General features: G+C 44.1%; 1 protein-coding gene and 1 non-coding gene across 4 annotated transcripts in view; one reads left to right on the plus strand and one right to left on the minus strand.

Annotated features, from left to right (window-relative positions):
• SNX29 (sorting nexin 29) overlaps positions 1-18,179 on the minus strand; it is a 301,418-nt gene that overhangs the window by 228,024 nt on the left and 55,215 nt on the right. For all 3 annotated transcript variants that reach the window (XM_061599557.1, XM_061599558.1, XM_061599560.1), the window contains exon 14: positions 1,519-1,601. In XM_061599557.1, the coding sequence (XP_061455541.1) occupies positions 1,519-1,601 (83 nt within the window). The remainder of the gene's footprint in view (positions 1-1,518; positions 1,602-18,179) is intronic.
• LOC133372177 (5S ribosomal RNA) lies at positions 6,513-6,631 on the plus strand. Its single transcript, XR_009759465.1, has one exon. It is a non-coding gene; the product is annotated as a 5S ribosomal RNA (ribosomal RNA).

Here is an 18,179-nt window from a genome sequence, read left to right on the forward strand (position 1 = left end):
TACTTTAGTCTGTGTTGGAATTGCTTTTTAACATTTTTTTTAAACAATATGTTTTAACCCTTTTTTAAATATGTTTTTAAAGCTTTTTATGTTTTTAACGTTGCTTTGTTTTAATGTATTTTAAGGTTTGTTTGTATGATGTTTTAAAGTGTTTTTAGCACTTTTGTTCACTGCCCTGGGCTCCTGCTGGGAGGAAGGGCAGGATATAAATTAAGTAATAAATGAATAAATGAATAAATAAATTTCAGAACATTTGAGTGGTAGTCAATGAAGTGGCCCTACTTTACCCCATAACTATGGCTTGCCTCCGTTTCTGGTTCCTGTCGCAAAAACAAGCCATACATAAAGTGTACTATGTGGACGTCCCTCCATACTGAGGTGCATCTGCTCCCAATCTTCCTATAGTTTTAGGTGGCCAGCTGATTTCTGGCAGGCCTCATTTGGGAGAGCCTTCCACAGATGAGGAGTCTCAACTGAAAAGGCCCTCTTCCTTCTTGCCGCTCTCTGAAACTCCCTCAGAGAGGACATCCTGAGAAGGGCCTCATATGAATACAAAAGGGTCTGGGTTTGGTTCAGTACCCACACTCCGAAAGACTGGAGTAATATCTTCCGATCTCCTGCCTGCCCACCAGCCAAAAACTCAAATGGCCACTTTTCAGGTTGGATCCAGAGCTGAGCGAGCAGAAATCCATTCATGCAATGGGACTTTTCTGCCCCTCACTCCTCACTGTAGTCCCCTGCATCCTCCAAAAAGACTCCCGGGGGGAGGGATCAGGGGACTCTCAGGGAAGGTGGGGGATATGCCAGAAAAGGCTGCATGGGGGTGGAGGGGAAGAAAGTAAGAAAAAACATCTTGCACAAGTGGCTCCTCAGAGAGGCTTTTGGAGAAGGGATGGAAAAGCACTACTGCTTCCACTGGTGTAAATCTGGATCCAGATATATTTCCTAAACAAACACTGGCACCTGCTGGGCATTAGCCCAGAACAGAGAACAGAGTCACAATTCTCCGCAAAACTTAAATAGTTTTCAGGAGATCACAAAATAGTGTTTAAAAGAAGAAGAGGGTGAAAATACACACACAAAAGGGATGAGCTTCACCCTAGAAACAGCAGCCTCTTCAGGCAGAAGTAGGACTTATTGTCATCCTTTGGTCTTGGTTCCTGTACGGATCTAAGAGAAACACTAGCCACAAATTGCCATATAAATAACAGGAAGAGACAAAAGCAAGCCGCCTTATCGCCTGTGCACAACACACACAGGACCGCCAAGCAGAAGCCATCAATTGCTCTTTTGTCCAGACATACTGGGGAAAAACCTGTAAAGATAATAGCCTCCCTTGTCATCTGAAATTACCGGATAAAAATGTCCTGTACTCACCAATGGGGAGCACCTGCATTTCTCAAGACTTGATTCTGGCAATGGCTCATTAGCAATACACTTTGTACCAGCAAAACAGAAGCACTGTTAATAATGCCACAAGGCGCGCTGGAAGTCTTCAGCGGCCGCGTTTACACTCACCTTCCACGGTCTGACCTTCTCTTTTCAGCATCTGGACAGCTCCTACATACTTCTTCAGCTGTACTTTTAGCACCTCGTTTTCTCTGCAAGTAAAAAGAACAGTAACAAATAGTATTGCTTTTTTCATTTTTTAAAAAAACAGGGGGACAGGGAGGTACTCTGGAGCAAGTTATAAAATAAATTGCAAACACAGTGGGATCCAGAATAGCGGATCTATTACCACAGGGATACAACTCGGATTCATGTGATTGGATGGATGCTACCATTCCAAGCAGCAGGCGTGCAAGCCAACATACGAAGCTCCCTTATGCCAAAGTCATTAACTTTGGTCAAGCTAGTGTTCCCTCTAACCCAGTACTGTCTACTCCATGGGTAGCCAATATGGCACCTTCAAGATGTTTTGGACTACAACTCCCATCAGCCTCAGCCCACACGGCCAATGGTCAAAGATCATGGGAGTTGCAGTCCAGCAACATCTCGAGGGCACCATGTTGGCTACCCCTGCTCTACTGCATTCGATAGTGACTCGCCAGGGTCTCAGGCTTTTTCATTACTGCTATCCAAGTTGTATTTTGTTTTTTAAAAAATGGAGATGCCAAGGATTCATCCTAGAACCTTCCGCATGCAAGGCATGCAATGTACTATCAAGCTACAGTCCCTAAACCAGCCTTCAACAACCTTGTGCCCTCCAGGTGTTTTAGACTACAACTCCCATCATCCCTGACCACTGGCGATGTCAGCTGGGGTTGACAGGAATTGCCCTCCGAGTATTTTGGACTGCACCAGGTTGGCAAAGGCTGTCCTAAGCAATACAATACATTGCAGTGGGGAGCTTCATTGAGAATTGCCCCAATCCAGAAAGTTCTTGTATAAGTATATAGAAAGCAGTCTTATACCAAGCCAGATCGCTGGTCCATCAAGCTCACAACGGCCTACACTAACAGCTCTGCAGCGTTTCAGACAGGAGCCTTTCCAAGCCCTACCTTGAGATTCTGGGATTTGAATCTGGGATCTGCTGCATGCAAAGCATACATTCCATCACTGACCTACAATGCCAGAGCATGCAGGCTTCCCCTCATTGCAGTTCACAACGCAATGCAAATATGGTGCCATCTTCAGCAATGGGAAAAAAGGGAAAAACAGATGCTCTGCAGGGGACAATCTAATACGCATATCCTACAGAGCTTTATTTTTTCTTTACTATCCTCAACAGCATTTCTGGGGCAGTCAACATTGTATCTAACAGACTAATCTGAAGACCTAAACAGGTTATCAACAGGTTATCACAAACTGGTCACACAGTGGACAAAACCTGAAAGTACAAAAATGCTCATGACTGAAGTGATAATGGCTAACGTAAGGACTGGGATCATTTATTTATTTAAAATATTTCTATCCCATCCTTCTACCTTATAATAGGGCACTCAGGGTGGCTTATAAAACGAAAATCAAACACGTACATAATAAAATTGTAAACAGTAAAATCACAAAAACATTAAAATACATAAAATACTATGTATACACACACACACACACACACACACACACACACACACACACACACACACACATACATATAGGAGGTGGTACTAAGACTACCAAGGTAAAATTTAACATAGAAGGTGATGGGGAATTTTATACATACATACATGTATGGCTAATGGGGAATTCAATATACATAAACAATAAGCAAAATATATTCTTTCATAAAGCTATAAAGGTTCATAACATTTTAATAGTTTAGTAGGAAGCCAGATCCTTTTCTCTTTGCAGTTGTCTCCCTTTACTGTACTGGTTTGTTTGGCACTATTTGCACTCAAAATAATAGAGAACACTGTGCAGAACATCTCAGTATCCCTGAGATGTAGAAAGAAAGAATTGCAGTAATAAAATGTGTAACTAAATTGCTTGCTCACTAGCTGGAGTGCTTAGCTCACTGTGAAAATGTACTTTCATGTGAAGTACTGTACATTGCCAAATTCACTAGAACATGATGCAGAGAAGTACAGTACCTATGCAATGCCTATGCAAATGCCTGTGTAATACCTGGGTAATACTGTCATGTCTATGTCATTCTGATGTGTTAAATCGTGATTGGTAGATGCTGAAGTCTTTGTCCTGAAATGTATAAAAACCCCAGGCAAACAGAGCCAAGTTGCAGTTCTCCACTCACTAGGAGGGAGACTGACCAAGTGTACACTTGTCATCCAAAAAAGGCCTACCTTTTTGCTGCAAGCCTGTGTCTTCAAAAATTTTATTCAAGGACCCCCAGCAAAAGAACCCACAGGAGAAAAACAAAATTCTCCAATAGAAGGCATAAAATTAGTGTCAGGCTCTACCTTCAGTCCCTCCCAAAGGCTCTCCGGAACAAGATTGTTTTCAGAAGTCTCTGGAAAACCAACAGGGAAGGAGCAAAGCGGACTTCTTGGGGTAGGGGATTCCAAAGCTTGGAGGCCACAGCTGAAAAAGCTCTCTCCCACATGCCTGTCAGTCTAACATCTTTTATTCCAGGCACGCAGAGGAGACCAGAGGCAGATGATCTTAAATCCCGGGCAGGTACATATGGGCGTAAGCGGTCCCTCGGGTATACTGGTCCAAGGCCATTTAGGGCTTTAAAGGTCAGAACCAGTACTTTGAATTGGGCCCGGAAACAAATTGGGAGCCAGTGGAGTCGATAAAGCACAGGGGTGATACGCTCCTTGCACCGTGCTCCAGTTAGCATTCTGGCTGCTGCATTTTAAACCAAATGCAATTTCTGAACGTTTTCAAAGGCAGCCCCACATAGACTGCATTACAGTAATCAAGCCTCGATGTCGTCAATGCATGTGTCACTGTGGCCAAGTCAACGGCCTCCAGGAACGGACGCAGCTGGTAGACCAGTTTGAGTTGGCCAAAAGCACTCCTGGCTACCGTCAGTCCTTCATGTTAGCTGAAGGACCTGCTCCCACATAGGCTGCCCAAAGCCCCAAGACCAGCTTCAGAGGCCCTGGTCACCATGTGGCAGGCAAGCATCAGAGATGAGGCCTTTACATTAAATTCTTGGTTTGCAAGGGGAAATGCACGGCTAAGTTAGCTATGGTTCTTTTGAACAGTGCTAGTAAAATCAAGGGAACATTTTCCCTGATGCTCAACTTGGGGAATGATTGCTATATAAAAGTGACATCAGAAAGCAGCTTTTAAGAATAGTCTCCTAAGAATTAATTGGAAAACGAGTTGCCGACTATATTTTCTTAAATAATTACAGAGCTGTCAAGTCAGAGTTCTGGTCAATGCCACTCTGCTTAATTTCACCTCCTACAGAACTTCATAAATTCCTGTGTGGCCACGAGTATACATTACCTAACGATGAAATTTTAATGACATTCCCAAAGGCATTTTATGCAGCATATGACTCCTACTGCTTGCATGTGTAGAATCCAAACACCAAGCATCAGCCTCCAGTTTCACAGAATGAAAGCAACTCTGCCAAGAATATCACTTGAGCCAAACATGAGCCAAACAACTTAACTCATAGAGTTTTTGCCTTTAAAGAGTGACGGACAAGGGTTAACGGGAGGGTTATAACACCATTCTGAGAAGCGCAGTAAAACAAAGTTATTGAAATTCTGAAAAACTCAATAGTATATTTACATTCTAATTGCTTCTACTGTTTTTCCTTTTATGCAGTTCCGAGTGACCGTATGTCTCTTTGATGCCTGATTGTCTATAGTTACCAACGGGGGGAAAATTGGTAAGCGTCATGAGCCCCATGAAGAGCTCTTGGCAGGACCGATCTGAGGGCAAGGAGGTCTGGGACCCAGGGGAGGGGCCAACAGAGGAAGCTGCCTTATATCGAGTCAGACAATTGGTCCATCTAGCCCAGTATTGTCTATGCTGAATGGCATCAGCTCTCCAGGGTTTTGGACAGGGAATCTCTCCCAGCCCTGTCTTGAGATGTCAGGGGTTGAACCTGGGACCGCCTGCACACAAAGCAGATGCTCCACCACTGAGCTATGGCCTACAGATTTGGGAGCGATGGATCAGGATGCAGGGGAAGGGGGAGGGATCTGCCTGCCAACAGCCCCTCCTCTGGGGTGTCAGCCAATGCAGATGAAGAGCTTGAGCTGGCAACCCATCCCTTTGCCTACGGTGGCCGTTCTGCCACCAGACCAGCCTCCTGCTGCTGACCTGCCCCCAGCTCAGGTGAGGATGCCAGAAGTAGAGCAGGGTGACCCCCATCGCAGAGCATCAAGATGGCTGCTGAGGAAACCTTTGCACAGCTGATTGGGAAGCTAATCAGCTCAAGTCTGCCCTTCCTGGGACTCTGCAATGCCAGTCTGTGAAGCTTTGCCTCTGGGGCCAAGATGCTTCATCAGCTGGGCCTTCCCTCTTGCTTTCAGAGCTATGCGATAGCAATTTAGGATTGTATCCAATGTTGGCCTTACTCAGAGTAAAGCCAATGGGATTAATGGATATGACTAACAAGAAGCCATTTAAGTGGATACCATCTCAGTCTGCATCTGTTGCAGAATCATTTTTAAAGATGTTTTTATAATGGTTTTAGTTCTTTATCATTTATTTGCCATCCTGGGCTCCCTTTGGGAGGAAGGGCAGGGTATAAATCAAATAATAATTCGATTATAGCCATCTCTGCTATCTTTTCGGCGCCTTTTGAAGAGTTTCCTCTTTCAACAAGCCTTTTAAGTTGAGGCCTATCCCAGTCTGCATCTGTGTTAGAATTGCTTCTAATATGTTTTCTTTAATAATATGTTTTTAACCGGGGTTTTTTTAAGATGTTTCAAAGCTTTTTTTAAAAGTGTTTTTAACGTTGTTTTGTTTTAATATATTTTAAGGTCTTTTAATGATGTTGTAAAGTGTTTTTAGCATTTCTGTTTGCTGCCCTGGGCACCTGCTGGGAGGAAGGGCAGGATATAAATCAAATAATAATAAATAAATAAACAATAAATAAGAATAACGTCAGTCCATTTATTTCAGCAGGTCTAGTCCGAACAGGGGTCTACAGCCATACTACCCTGAACACACCCGATCTCGTCTGATCTCGGAAGCTAAGCAGGGTCAGGCCTGGTTAGTACTTGGATGAGAGACCGCCTGGGAATACTGGGTGCCGTAGGCTTAGAGGCAGGCGATGGGAAACCACCTCTGAATACCTCTTCCCATGAAAATCGTATGAATATATCAAAAAAAGATTCATAGGGTCGCCATAAGTCATAATCGACTTGAAGGCACATAACAACAAAAAAGTCCGAACAAAAAAGTCCAAACTTAGCTGGATATAAACTATCGTTATTTTAAAAGTTACCTTGCACTTACCCTGCTTTGAATTCATTATAGCTCTTTCATTTTAAGTATCAAGACTTTCTACACTTATTGAAACTACATGGTAATATTTCAAAATGTCAGTTTGCAGGCCCTTCCATGTTTACATAAAAATAATGGTTTGTATTCAGCTGACATTTCCTCAGAGTAGACCCAGTGAAATTAAAGGACCCTAGTCAAGGCCATTAATTTCAATGGGTCTACTCTGAGTAGGCTTAGTTGAATACAACCCAGTGTATCCAACATTAGTCCTACTCAGAGTAAACCCACTGAAATTAAGAAGCATGGCTAACTTGGGTTCATAAATTTCAGTGGATCTACTCTGAATAAAGCTGAGTTCGCTACTTACCAAATTTGGGAGGGATTAAAGATCAAGGATGAAATGTGTGATTTACAAGTCTCTGAATACATGTCTGGAAAGTTTGCTACTATTTAGTTATCCTAAGTAAACCCTTTAATACCTTGAATGCTTAATGAAATGTTTTAATAAGTTTCAGGCACTTACATTTTACTGCCAGTTCTGGAAAGTAAACTTTTACACGCAGACAGTTTTACAAATGTTTACTCAATGGAACACATTATTGCTATATGCAATCCTGGAAACAGAGTTCTCATCCATACTCAGCCTCAAGATCGCAAGAATGAAGTACAAAGGAAACCAAAGTACAAGTACAAATTCATTTAAAAAACAGGTCATCATAATTTAGACTGACCACCTTTTATTATTCATTTTTTGTTTTAATTTTGGTGCCTGTCAGCAATTAATTATGTGTGAGATGAACATAAATAGGAGACAGAAATGAAGCAGGAGAAAGACTTATTGAATTCTGTGAAGCCAATAATTTGTTTCTTGCAAACACATTTTTTGAGCAACCAAAGAGACGACTGTACACGTGGACGTCACCAGATGGTCAATATAGGCATCAAATTGATTATACAATCGGCAACAGACGATGGAGAAGTTCCATACTTTGTGCAAAAACAAGACCAGGAGCAGACTGCGGTACAGATCATGAACTGGTCGCATCGAAAATCAAAGTAAAGCTAAAGAAGAACAACAAAGCAATCATAATGCCAAAATACAATTTAAATAACAACCCAGAAGAATATAAACATCAAATAAGGATCAGATTTTAGGCTTTAAACTTAGTTGATAAGACAACCAGAAGAACTATGGACTGAAGTCAAAGACATGATCAAGGAAGAATGCAAAAAGACAATACCTCTAGTTAAAAAGAGAGAAATACCTCAATGCATGACTGAAGAAACTCTTAAAATGGTTAAAGAGAGAAGGAAAGCAAAAGCAAAAGGAGATAGAAACATGGTCAGAACCCTAAATGCAACAATACAGCGACTAGTAAGTAGAGACAAAGAAAACTATTACAATAGTTATTGTATAGAAATAGAAGAGGACAACAAAAAGGGAAGAACAAGAGCCCTATTCCAAAAGATTAGAGAAATGAAAGGGTAGGGATGTTGAATAATCAACAGGGGAAGACACTGAATGACCGAGATGAAATAAAAGGAAGATGGAAGCAATACATTGAAGAACTCTATAAAAGAGATGCAAGGATGACAGTGTCATGGCCCCGTCGGAGAACTCATCAGACGAGGATAACTCGGGAGTAACAGCAGCAGACCCAGAAGCAGCAGACCCAGAAGAAGAAACGGAGGAAACTCCTGAGAACCCAGCTCCTTCTCCCCCTCAGCTGCAGAGCACCCCAGACACAGCTGAAGCCCTTCAGCCAGACGCAGACAGTGAACAGGATACTCCCCCCTCACCTGCAGAATGTAGACAGCAGAAGGTCAGGCAGAAGAGGAGCAGGCCTGTCCACTTAAGGCCAAAACGCTGAGGGCTCACACCTGCTGACAAACCTGCTCCTTAAAAGACAAACCTTGGCTTCAGCTTGTTGCTGACTACAACGTCAGGCGTGGCTTCGTGTGTTTCCAGATTCCCTGAACCTTATCTTGGACTGACCCCTTGGCAATTGAACCCGGACCTCTACTGACCTCACTTCTGGACTTCTGGCTTGGCATGTAAGCTTGGAAAGGGCCTTTACAAAGGGCAGATTTACAACCAAGCTGCCAGCTAAGGACTTTCCCGCCCTGGTAAACACCCAGGAATTTCCAGCCCTCGCCTGCACTACTGTCTCGGTGCAGAGCTGACAAACAGATTCATTCATGGAGGAACCATATGATGAAGAACCAGAAATTTTAGAATATGAGGTAAAAGCTGCTCTTAAAATACTTGGAAGAAACAAATCACTATGAACAGACGGCATGCCAAAAGAGTTGCTACAAGCTACTGAGACTGAATCTGTCCAAATTTTGACAAAAATTTGTCAACAAATATGGAAAACTAAACAACGGCCCACAGACTGAATGAGTTCAATATACATCCCAATTCCAAAGAAAGGGGATCCCTGGGAATGCAGTAATTATCAAACTATTGCCTTAATATCCCATGCAAATAATGTTCAAGATTCTACAACACAGGCTCTCACCATATATGGAGAGAGAAATGCCAGACATCCAAGCTGGATTTAGAAAGGGAAGAGGCACCAGAGATCATATCGCAAACATACGTTGGATAATGGAACGGAGCAAGGAATTTCAGAAGGAAATCACCCTGTGCTTTATAGATTACAGTAAAGCCTTTGACTGTGTTGATCATGAAAAACTATGGAATGCTTTAAAAGAAATGGGGGTGCCACAGCATCTGATTGTCCTGATGCGCAACCTGTACTCTGAACAAGAGGCTACTGTAAGGACAGAATATGGAAAAACCGATTGGTTCTCATTCGGAAAGGGTGTGAGACAGGGTTGTATTTTATCACCCTATTTATTTAATCTGTATGCAGAACATACCATATGGAAAGCGGGATTGGACCAAAATGAAGAAGGTGTGAAAACTGGAGGGAGAAATATCAATCATTTAAGATATGCAGACGATACCATACTATTAGCAGAAACCAGTAATAATTTGAAACGAATGCTGATGAAAGTTAAAGAGGAAAGCACAAAGCAGGACTACAACTGAACATCAAAAAGACTAAAGTAATGACAATAGAAGATTTATGCAACTTTACAGTTGACAATGAGGACACTGAACTTGTCAACGATATCAATATGTCAGCACAGTCATTAACCAAAAGGGAGACCATAGTCAAGAAATCAGAAGAAGGCTACGACTGGCGAGGGCAGCTATGTGAGAACTAGAAAAGGTCCTCAAATGCAAAGATGTATCACTGAACACTGAAGTCAGGATCATTCATGGTATTTCCAATCTCTATGTATGGATGTGAAAGTTGGACAGTGAAAAACGCAGATAAGAAAACAATCAACTCATTTGAAATGTGGTGTTGGAGGAGAACTTTGCACATACCATGGACTGCGAAAAAGACAAATAATTGGGTGTTAGAACAAATTAAACCAGAACTGTCACTAGAAACAAAAATGATGAAACTGAGATTATCATACTTTGAACACATAATGAGAAGTTGTGATTCACTAGAAAAGACAATAATGCTGGGAAAAACAGAAGGGAGTAGAAAAAGAGGGAGGCCAAACAAGGGATGGATTGATTCCATAAAGGAAGCCACAGACCTGAACTTACAAGATCTGAACAGGGTGGTTCATGACAGATGCTCTCGGAGGTCACTGATTCATAGGGTTGCCATAAGTCGTAGTCGACTTGAAGGCACATAACTACAACAACAAATGAACATAAATAACAAAAAAATTGCTCTTTCTGTAATTGGATGGGGATGGGGGGGGAGAATGTGGACTTTTCTCAAATCTGAGTTCAACCATGAAAGAAGGTTTATACTAAAACAGAGTTGTAGCTGCATAGTGACAAAGTTACAAAAGGCCAGGTGGTACAAGCCACTTTGGATATTAATGTTCACTGCCAGGAAAACCACGGTTTAGCAAGCTGTGGATGAGCATCAGGGCCTTGACTCCACCCATGTACCTCCCTTCTTCTCATTAAGCAGTGAACTCGAGTTCCTCATCACACCCAAACAGCAAATGCTGGCTTACTGTCAGTTTATTTACCATGAACTTAAACCATGGGTTTATCCAAGTTGGTAAGTCAACATTAAGCCCCATTTCAGATTGTTCAATCATATTCGAATCACTGCACTACACCTACAGTGTGATGCAAAAAGGGGAGGAAGAAGGGAGTGTTGCATGGGTCCAATGCTCATTCCCATCTTGCAGTTTAGCAAGCCAGGAACATTACATCCAAACCCGTCCTACATCAATTACTCTAGTGTAGCTTTCATTTGTTTCAATGGGACTCGTACAAGAAAACTTGCTAATGAAGTGTGCTTAGGCCCCCATCTGCACTATACATTTAAAGCAGTTATACCACTTTAAAGTCATGGCTGCCCCCAAAGAATCCTGGGAACTGTAGTTTGTTAAGGGTGCTGAGAGGAGACCCCTCTTCCCCTCACAGAGCTACAATTTCCCAAGTGATTTAACAATCAATTCCCCCTTCCCAGGGAACTCTGGGAATTGTAGCTCTGTGAGGGGGAATAGGGGGTCTCCTAACAAGTCTCAGCACCCTTAAGAAATTATAGTTCCCAGGATTCTTTGGGGGGAAGCCATGACTGTTTAAAGGGGTGTAATACTGGTTTAAATGAATGGTGTAGATGGGGCCTTACTTCCATTTTTCTAAACGTATCATCCAATATGAACCATCCCATACTGTGCATGGAAGCTTCTACCTGTGTTTGCTTGAACACAAGCAGAACCCTCCATACGACAGGGGATCCTGATAAAGAAGGGTCCTTGATCACACGTAGCAGCCTTTCCCAACCTTTAAGGTACTGAGGTATTGTTGGATTGTATCTCCCATCCGACCCGGCCAGCATGGCCAATGGTCAGGAATGAAGGTAACTGTAGTCCAGCAACATCTGGGGATCTAAAGGTTGGGAAAGGCTGGTCTAATCCCATTCAGGCACACATGAGTAGAAGCACCTTCCCCACACCACGTGGAAGGTTGGGAATCATGGTGGAGATGACACATGTGAAGATACAGGAAACAGAGCTTGTCTATGCCTGAACACGCCTCCTGTCCCTCCAAGTTCCTTTGAAATGCTTGCTCGAGTAGTTGCGGAACATCTTTCCTAAATTCATTTGAGCTCGCGCAGGAAAGCCTACAGGTGGATTGTTACCTTAGATCAGGGGGAACCAACATGGTACCCTCCATGACATTGGAAAAAGCCAATGTGGCTACACGGAAGACTGGCGGAGGAGGTAAAAGTAAAAAAGAGCATGTATAAAGAATGGAAGGAAGGACGCATCACCAAGGAAGAGTACCGACGAGCAGCTCGGGCTTGCAGGAATAGCGTAAGGAAAGCTAAAACCCAGAATGAGCTGAGGCTGGCGAGGGAAGCGAGGAACAACAAAAAGGGTTTTTTTCAGATATGTTCGAAGCAAGAGAAAGACCAAGGAAACGGTGGGACTGCTGCTCAATGAAGATGGCAAAATGTTGACAGATAACGAGGAAAAAGCAGAACTGCTCAACACCTATTTTGCCTCCGTTTTCTCCCAAAAAGGGAACAGTGTGCAACCTTGCATCGGTAGCAATCTCAGTAAGGGGTCGGGACTGCAGTTCGAGATTGATAAGGAGATTGTCAGGAAATACCTAGTTAACCTAAATGAGTTCAAATTTCCAGGGCCTAATGAACTGCATCCCAGAGTATTGAAGGAACTTGCTGATGTACTCTCGGAACCTCTTGCCATCATCTCTGAGAAATCCTGGAGAACGGGAGAGGTGCCAGAGGATTGGAGACGAACAAATGTCGTCCCGCTCTTTAAAAAGGGTAAAAAAGAAGATCCGGGGAATTACAGGCCGGTCAGTCTGACTTCAATACCGGGAAAGATACTAGAACGGATAATAAAAGAGTCCATTGGCAACTATCTAGATGACAATGCTGTGGTTAGAAGGAGCCAGCATGGGTTTGTCAAGAAAAAATCCTGTCAAACTAATCTCATCTCTTTTTTTGATCGGGTCACTAGCTTAGTAGATGGTGGAAATGCTGTAGATGTCATCTATCTAGATTTCACCAAGGCGTTTGACAAAGTCCCCCACGACCTTTTGATTAGCAAACTAGTCAAATGCGGACTACATGGAAATACTGTCAGGTGGATTCACAACTGGTTGGAAAACCGTACTCAAAGAGTGGTCGTCGGTGGCTCTGCTTCGGACTGAAAGGAGGTCTCGAGTGGAGTGCCACAGGGTTCTGTCCTGGGGCCGATACGCTTCAACATTTTTATCAATGACTTAGATGATGGGGTGGAGGGCAGCCTTATGGAGTTTGCGGATGATACGAAACTGGGAGGGATAGCTAACACAATGGAAGACAGAAATAAAATCCAAAGGGACCTGGATAGACTAGAAAAATGGGCTGAAATTAATAAAATGACATTCAATAAAGACAAATGCAGGATTCTGCATTTAGGCCACAAAAACAAAATGCACGGGTACAGGATGGGAAATACCCGGCTTAGCAGTAGCACGTGTGAGAAGGACCTTGGAATTGTAGTGGATCGTAAGTTGAACATGACCCAGCAGTGTGATGCTGCGGCAAAAAAGGGAAACGCAGTTTTGGGCTGCATGAACAGAGCTATAGTTTCCAGGTCGAGGGAAGTAATAGTCCCACTATATTCTGCATTGGTCAGGCCTCATCTGGAATATTGCGTTCAGTTCTGGGCGCCTCATTTTAAGAATGATATAGACAAGTTAGAGCGGGTCCAGAAGAGGGCGACGAGGATGATAGCCGGTATGGAGAACAAGTCTTATGAGGAAAGGTTGAAGGAACTTGGCATGCTCAGTCTGGTGAAGAGAAGGCTGAGGGGTGACATGATTGCACTCTTTAAGTACCTGAAGGGCTGTCACATAGAGGAGGGTACAGATTTGTTCTCTGCTGTCCCAGAGGGTAGGACTAGGTCTAATGGTTTTAAGTTGCAGGAGCGTAGATTCAGATTGGACATTAGAAGGAACTTCTTGACAGTAAGGGCAGTTCAGCAATGGAACCGACTGCCTAGGGAGGTGGTGGGATCCCCTTCGCTGGATGTCTTCAAGCAGAGGCTAGATGCTATCTGCGGGAGATGCTCTAGCTGTGGATTTCCTGCTGTGAGCCGGGGGTTGGACTCGATGGCCTACAAGGCCCCTTCCAACTCTATGATTCTATGATTCTATGACATCAGGACTCAAACTCCCATCAGCCCCAGACAGCATGGCTAATGGTCAAGGCTGATGGGAGTTGTGGTCCAACAACATCTGGAGGCACTACATTGGCTACCCCTGCCTTTAACTAAATAAGCTATCACCGCTCTGATCCAGAGGCTCTTAAACATATGCAGAAAATGTAGAACTCCATGCAATGAGGATGCATGCAAATGAGTATTCACCAAGATTGATCAGGATGGAGCAGTTGCCCCTTTATGGAAGAAACCTAAAGGTCCTTCTGGTCCAGGAGTGGGGAATCTTTGGCCCTCCAGATGTTGCTCAACTACAACTTCCATCAGCCCTAGCAAGGACAGCCAATGGCCAGGGATGACGGGAGTTGTAGTTCAGCAACATCCAGAAGGGCCACAAGTTGCCCACACATTTTCTATTTCCAAATATATCTCCAATGGTGGCAGTTCAAATGCCTCTGGGAAGTTCACAAGCCATCTCCCCATTCCCTACCTCAAACCCCCAGCGTTTGACAATCTGGTACTGTCTCTGGACATGGGAGTTTTCACAGCCAACAGCTGCAAGCAGACTTCTTGTCCAGGAATTTGTTTCTCTCCTTTTGGAAAGCAATCTAAGCCGTCATCGCATCTTTGGTAATGAATTTAGATAGGGAGACTTTGACATTTCGCTTCCTCTCAGCTTGTTTGCCTCATAAATTTCCAAGTTAGAATAGCTGCACTGATGAAAGCTTAAAAAAAGAAAGAAAAAGACCAGAGAGACCGAGGAAGAGCACACATTTTATGATAGGCTGTCAAATAAAATTGCACGGTTCTAGGAGATGACTGGTTGATTCCCAGCCCAGTCCTTGTATTTTCAAATGATAACTTATGAGACAATGGAATATCTGTCTCTTTAAAAAAATGTGGAGTACCTAGATCTTGGGAAAGTATCATTTCTGTTTGCCAAACATAACCTGGCATGTTTATGAATACACTTTCATTAGGAAGATTCCAACGCCTTGAATGCAAATTCAAAACCAGTTTTGGCCAACTAATGCACACACTTACTTGGTCAAAGCATGCTGTTTAAACAACTGTTTAAAGAAAAGTTGAGCCATGTCATCTTATAGGGATGGGCTATGGCTCATTGGGTAGGGCATCTGCCTTGCATGCAGAAGGTCCCAGGTTCAATCCCCAGCATCTCCAGGTAGTTTCCTGCCTGAAACCCTGGACATCTGCTGCCCGTCAGTCTACTGAGCTTGGTGGACCAATGGTCTGACTCAATATAAGGCAAGTTTCTAGGTTGCTACTCACATTCAGAATTTCAGTGTCTCAAACAGAGAACCTAAGCTCCAACAGCAATTGATTTTTGTTACTTTGAAGAGCCTTTCTTCCTTCCTCACCCGTTTCTTAAAGAGCCAAGCCAGGAAGCTCAGCAGTCTTAGCTGAAAAAGAGTTATGGAGTCTGTGATGGGGTACTGCCAGTGCTACTACCCATACTAGCTGCCCAAGAGAGTAGCTCCCTCCCACAGCCAACACTCTACTCACCTGAATGTAGGAAGCTGTCTTAAACCAAGTCAATCCATTGGTCTATCCAGCCCAAGGGTGGAGAACCTCCAGTCCACGGTCCAATCTTGGCCCGCTAGGGGATCAAAGTTGGCCTACAAGGCCATTTCACCTGGAACATGCCCACCTGTCCATCAGCCAATGCCACTAATGAGATGTCAGCTGGGAGGAAGAGTTCAATCCTCCAAGGAGCTGCTTTGCAAGGACATAGTGGCAAAGCCGATTCTGCCACCAGGAGGATTGTTCTCTCTGCTCACCAGTTGGTGGGAAGAGGGTTGAATACAGGGTCCGCATACCTATCATTTATTTATTTATTTTATTATTTATGTATTTATTACATTTCTACCCCACCTTTCTTTTCATCATAGAAACCCAAGGAGGCTTACATATGGTTCCCAAGAGGTCTCCCATCCAGACACTGACCACACCTGACCCTGCTTAGCTTCATGTGCCTTCAGACCATAGCCTGGGACTGACATCATATGATCGACAGGTGGTGGTCCCACCCACTTGTCTAAGCTGGCCCATGGGGTTGGTGGGAGATAAAGAACTGGCCTGCTTGGCCAAAAGGGTCCCCACACTCTGATCTAGCCTGTGGAAGCTTTTCATTTGCAGATGCAGTTTGGATCCAAGCTGCACTTCCAAATGGACTGCAAAGGGGCTTGCTTTAACTATTGATCAGCCATTATGGGGTGCCATTTGAAGGTGCACTCTCAGCGACAATCTGCTGATTGGTGGCAGGAGCAGGCCCCTTTGAAGTTGTCACCTGACATCATAACCCACTGTAAAGGCTCCAACAATATTTTATTATTGCGCTTCTGTCCCACCTTTCCTCCAAGGAGCTCAAGGTAGCTTACAAACTTGATCCTCCCCCTCCCAATTTTATCCTCCCAACCACCTTGTGAGGTAGGTTACACTCAGAGGCAGTGACTTGCCCAAGGTCACCCAGTGAGGTTCATGGCCAAGCAAGCATATGAACCCTGGTCTCCAAAGGTCCCAGCAGTCCGACACTCCAACCACTACACCATGGTGGCTCTTTTTTGCCATTGGAAAGCAAAGCCCCATAATGGTGGCACCCTCGTAAAGGACTGTTGCACTCAGCCAGGAATTAGGACAGAAAGACTCCTCCAGTTGTTTGGCCAAGAGGAAGAAGGCATTATTTCAACTGATTTGGACTTGGAACAGAATCAACATTAGGGACCCTCTTGTTTATATGATGCAACGGCTGATGGACTGCCTTCAAGTCGATCCCAACTTACGGCTACCCTACGAATAGGGATTTCATGGTAAATGGTATTCAGAGGGGGTTGACCATTGCCTTCCTCTGAGGCTAGTCCTCCCCAGCTGGCTAAGGCCTGCTCAGCTGCACAAGCCAGCCCCTTCCTTGTCCGCAACTGCCAGCTGGGAGGCAACTGGGCTCCTTGGGACCATGCAGCTTGCCCACGGCTGCACAGGTGGCAGGGCACATAACCCCTGAGCCACTCACTGTGGGGGTGATCTTTAGCTGGCCCTTGACACCCAGGAGACACGAGCGGGACTTTGAACTCACAGACTCTGGACTCCCAGCCAGGCCCTCCTCCCCACTGTGCTATGCCAGCTCTTGCAACGGCTGATACCCAGATACTTTCAATAGAGTGTGTTTCACACAACTTAAAAAACGCAATCTGATGCTCCAGTCTTTCTTTGTTACTTAGAGATTTTGCAGCAAAGCCTTGAGACACATGCATTGCTGCATTGAGGCTGACAGCTGACCTATTTATATTAACACTGAGCGATATAGCAAACTTTCTGACGAATGTTGAAAGAGCTCCCGCGTTCTGCAGAAAGCCTAGGAAAGACTGCGATAGAAATGACAACAGATGGAGTTGCCGCCGCAGATATCAATCAGTAAAAGGTGAACAGTGACAGGTTTCTTGAACCAGTTTTAAAGTCAAAAGCAGCACAGTTGTATTATGAAGCGCTGAAACATCAATAGGACAACACCGACCCGGGGGGAAAAAAAAGACATTCCTTTCCAGGAATATTGGTTTAGCAAGACATATTGTGTTGCTTACTGAGCTTTCAAACATAATCCCTCATCCCTAAGTATTACAAAGGTCAGCATTGTTAAGAAAATCTATTCACTCTTTTAAAAAACAACATGTTAGGTAACGTATTGGGAAAGAGTTCACAAGAAGCAGACCATCATCACCCAGAGTGCATTATTACAGCAGCAGAAGAAATGCAGTTGTAATGGTCGACAGATCAATAAGTGTTTTGTGTGTGCGTGTGTGTGAAATGCAGCTGTGGGACTAGGTCCTGGGAGACCAGGGTTCAAATCACCACTTCTGCCAAAAAGCTCACCGGATAACGTAAGAAGAGCCCTGTGGGATCGGGACAGTGGCTCTTCTAGGCCATCATCCTGTTCTCACAGTGGCCAACCAGATGCCCGTAGGAAGCCTGCAAACTAGGCCTGAGCACCAGGGGAACTCTCCCCTCCTGTGGTTTCCAGCAACTGGTTTTCAGAAGCATACGGCCTCCGACTGTGGAGACAGAACATATCTGTCATGGCTTGCAGCCATTGCTAGCCTTATCCTCCATGAATTTGTCTA

Source organism: Rhineura floridana, chromosome 17 (genome assembly GCF_030035675.1).
Source record: "Rhineura floridana isolate rRhiFlo1 chromosome 17, rRhiFlo1.hap2, whole genome shotgun sequence".
NCBI classification, from domain to species: domain Eukaryota; kingdom Metazoa; phylum Chordata; class Lepidosauria; order Squamata; family Rhineuridae; genus Rhineura; species Rhineura floridana.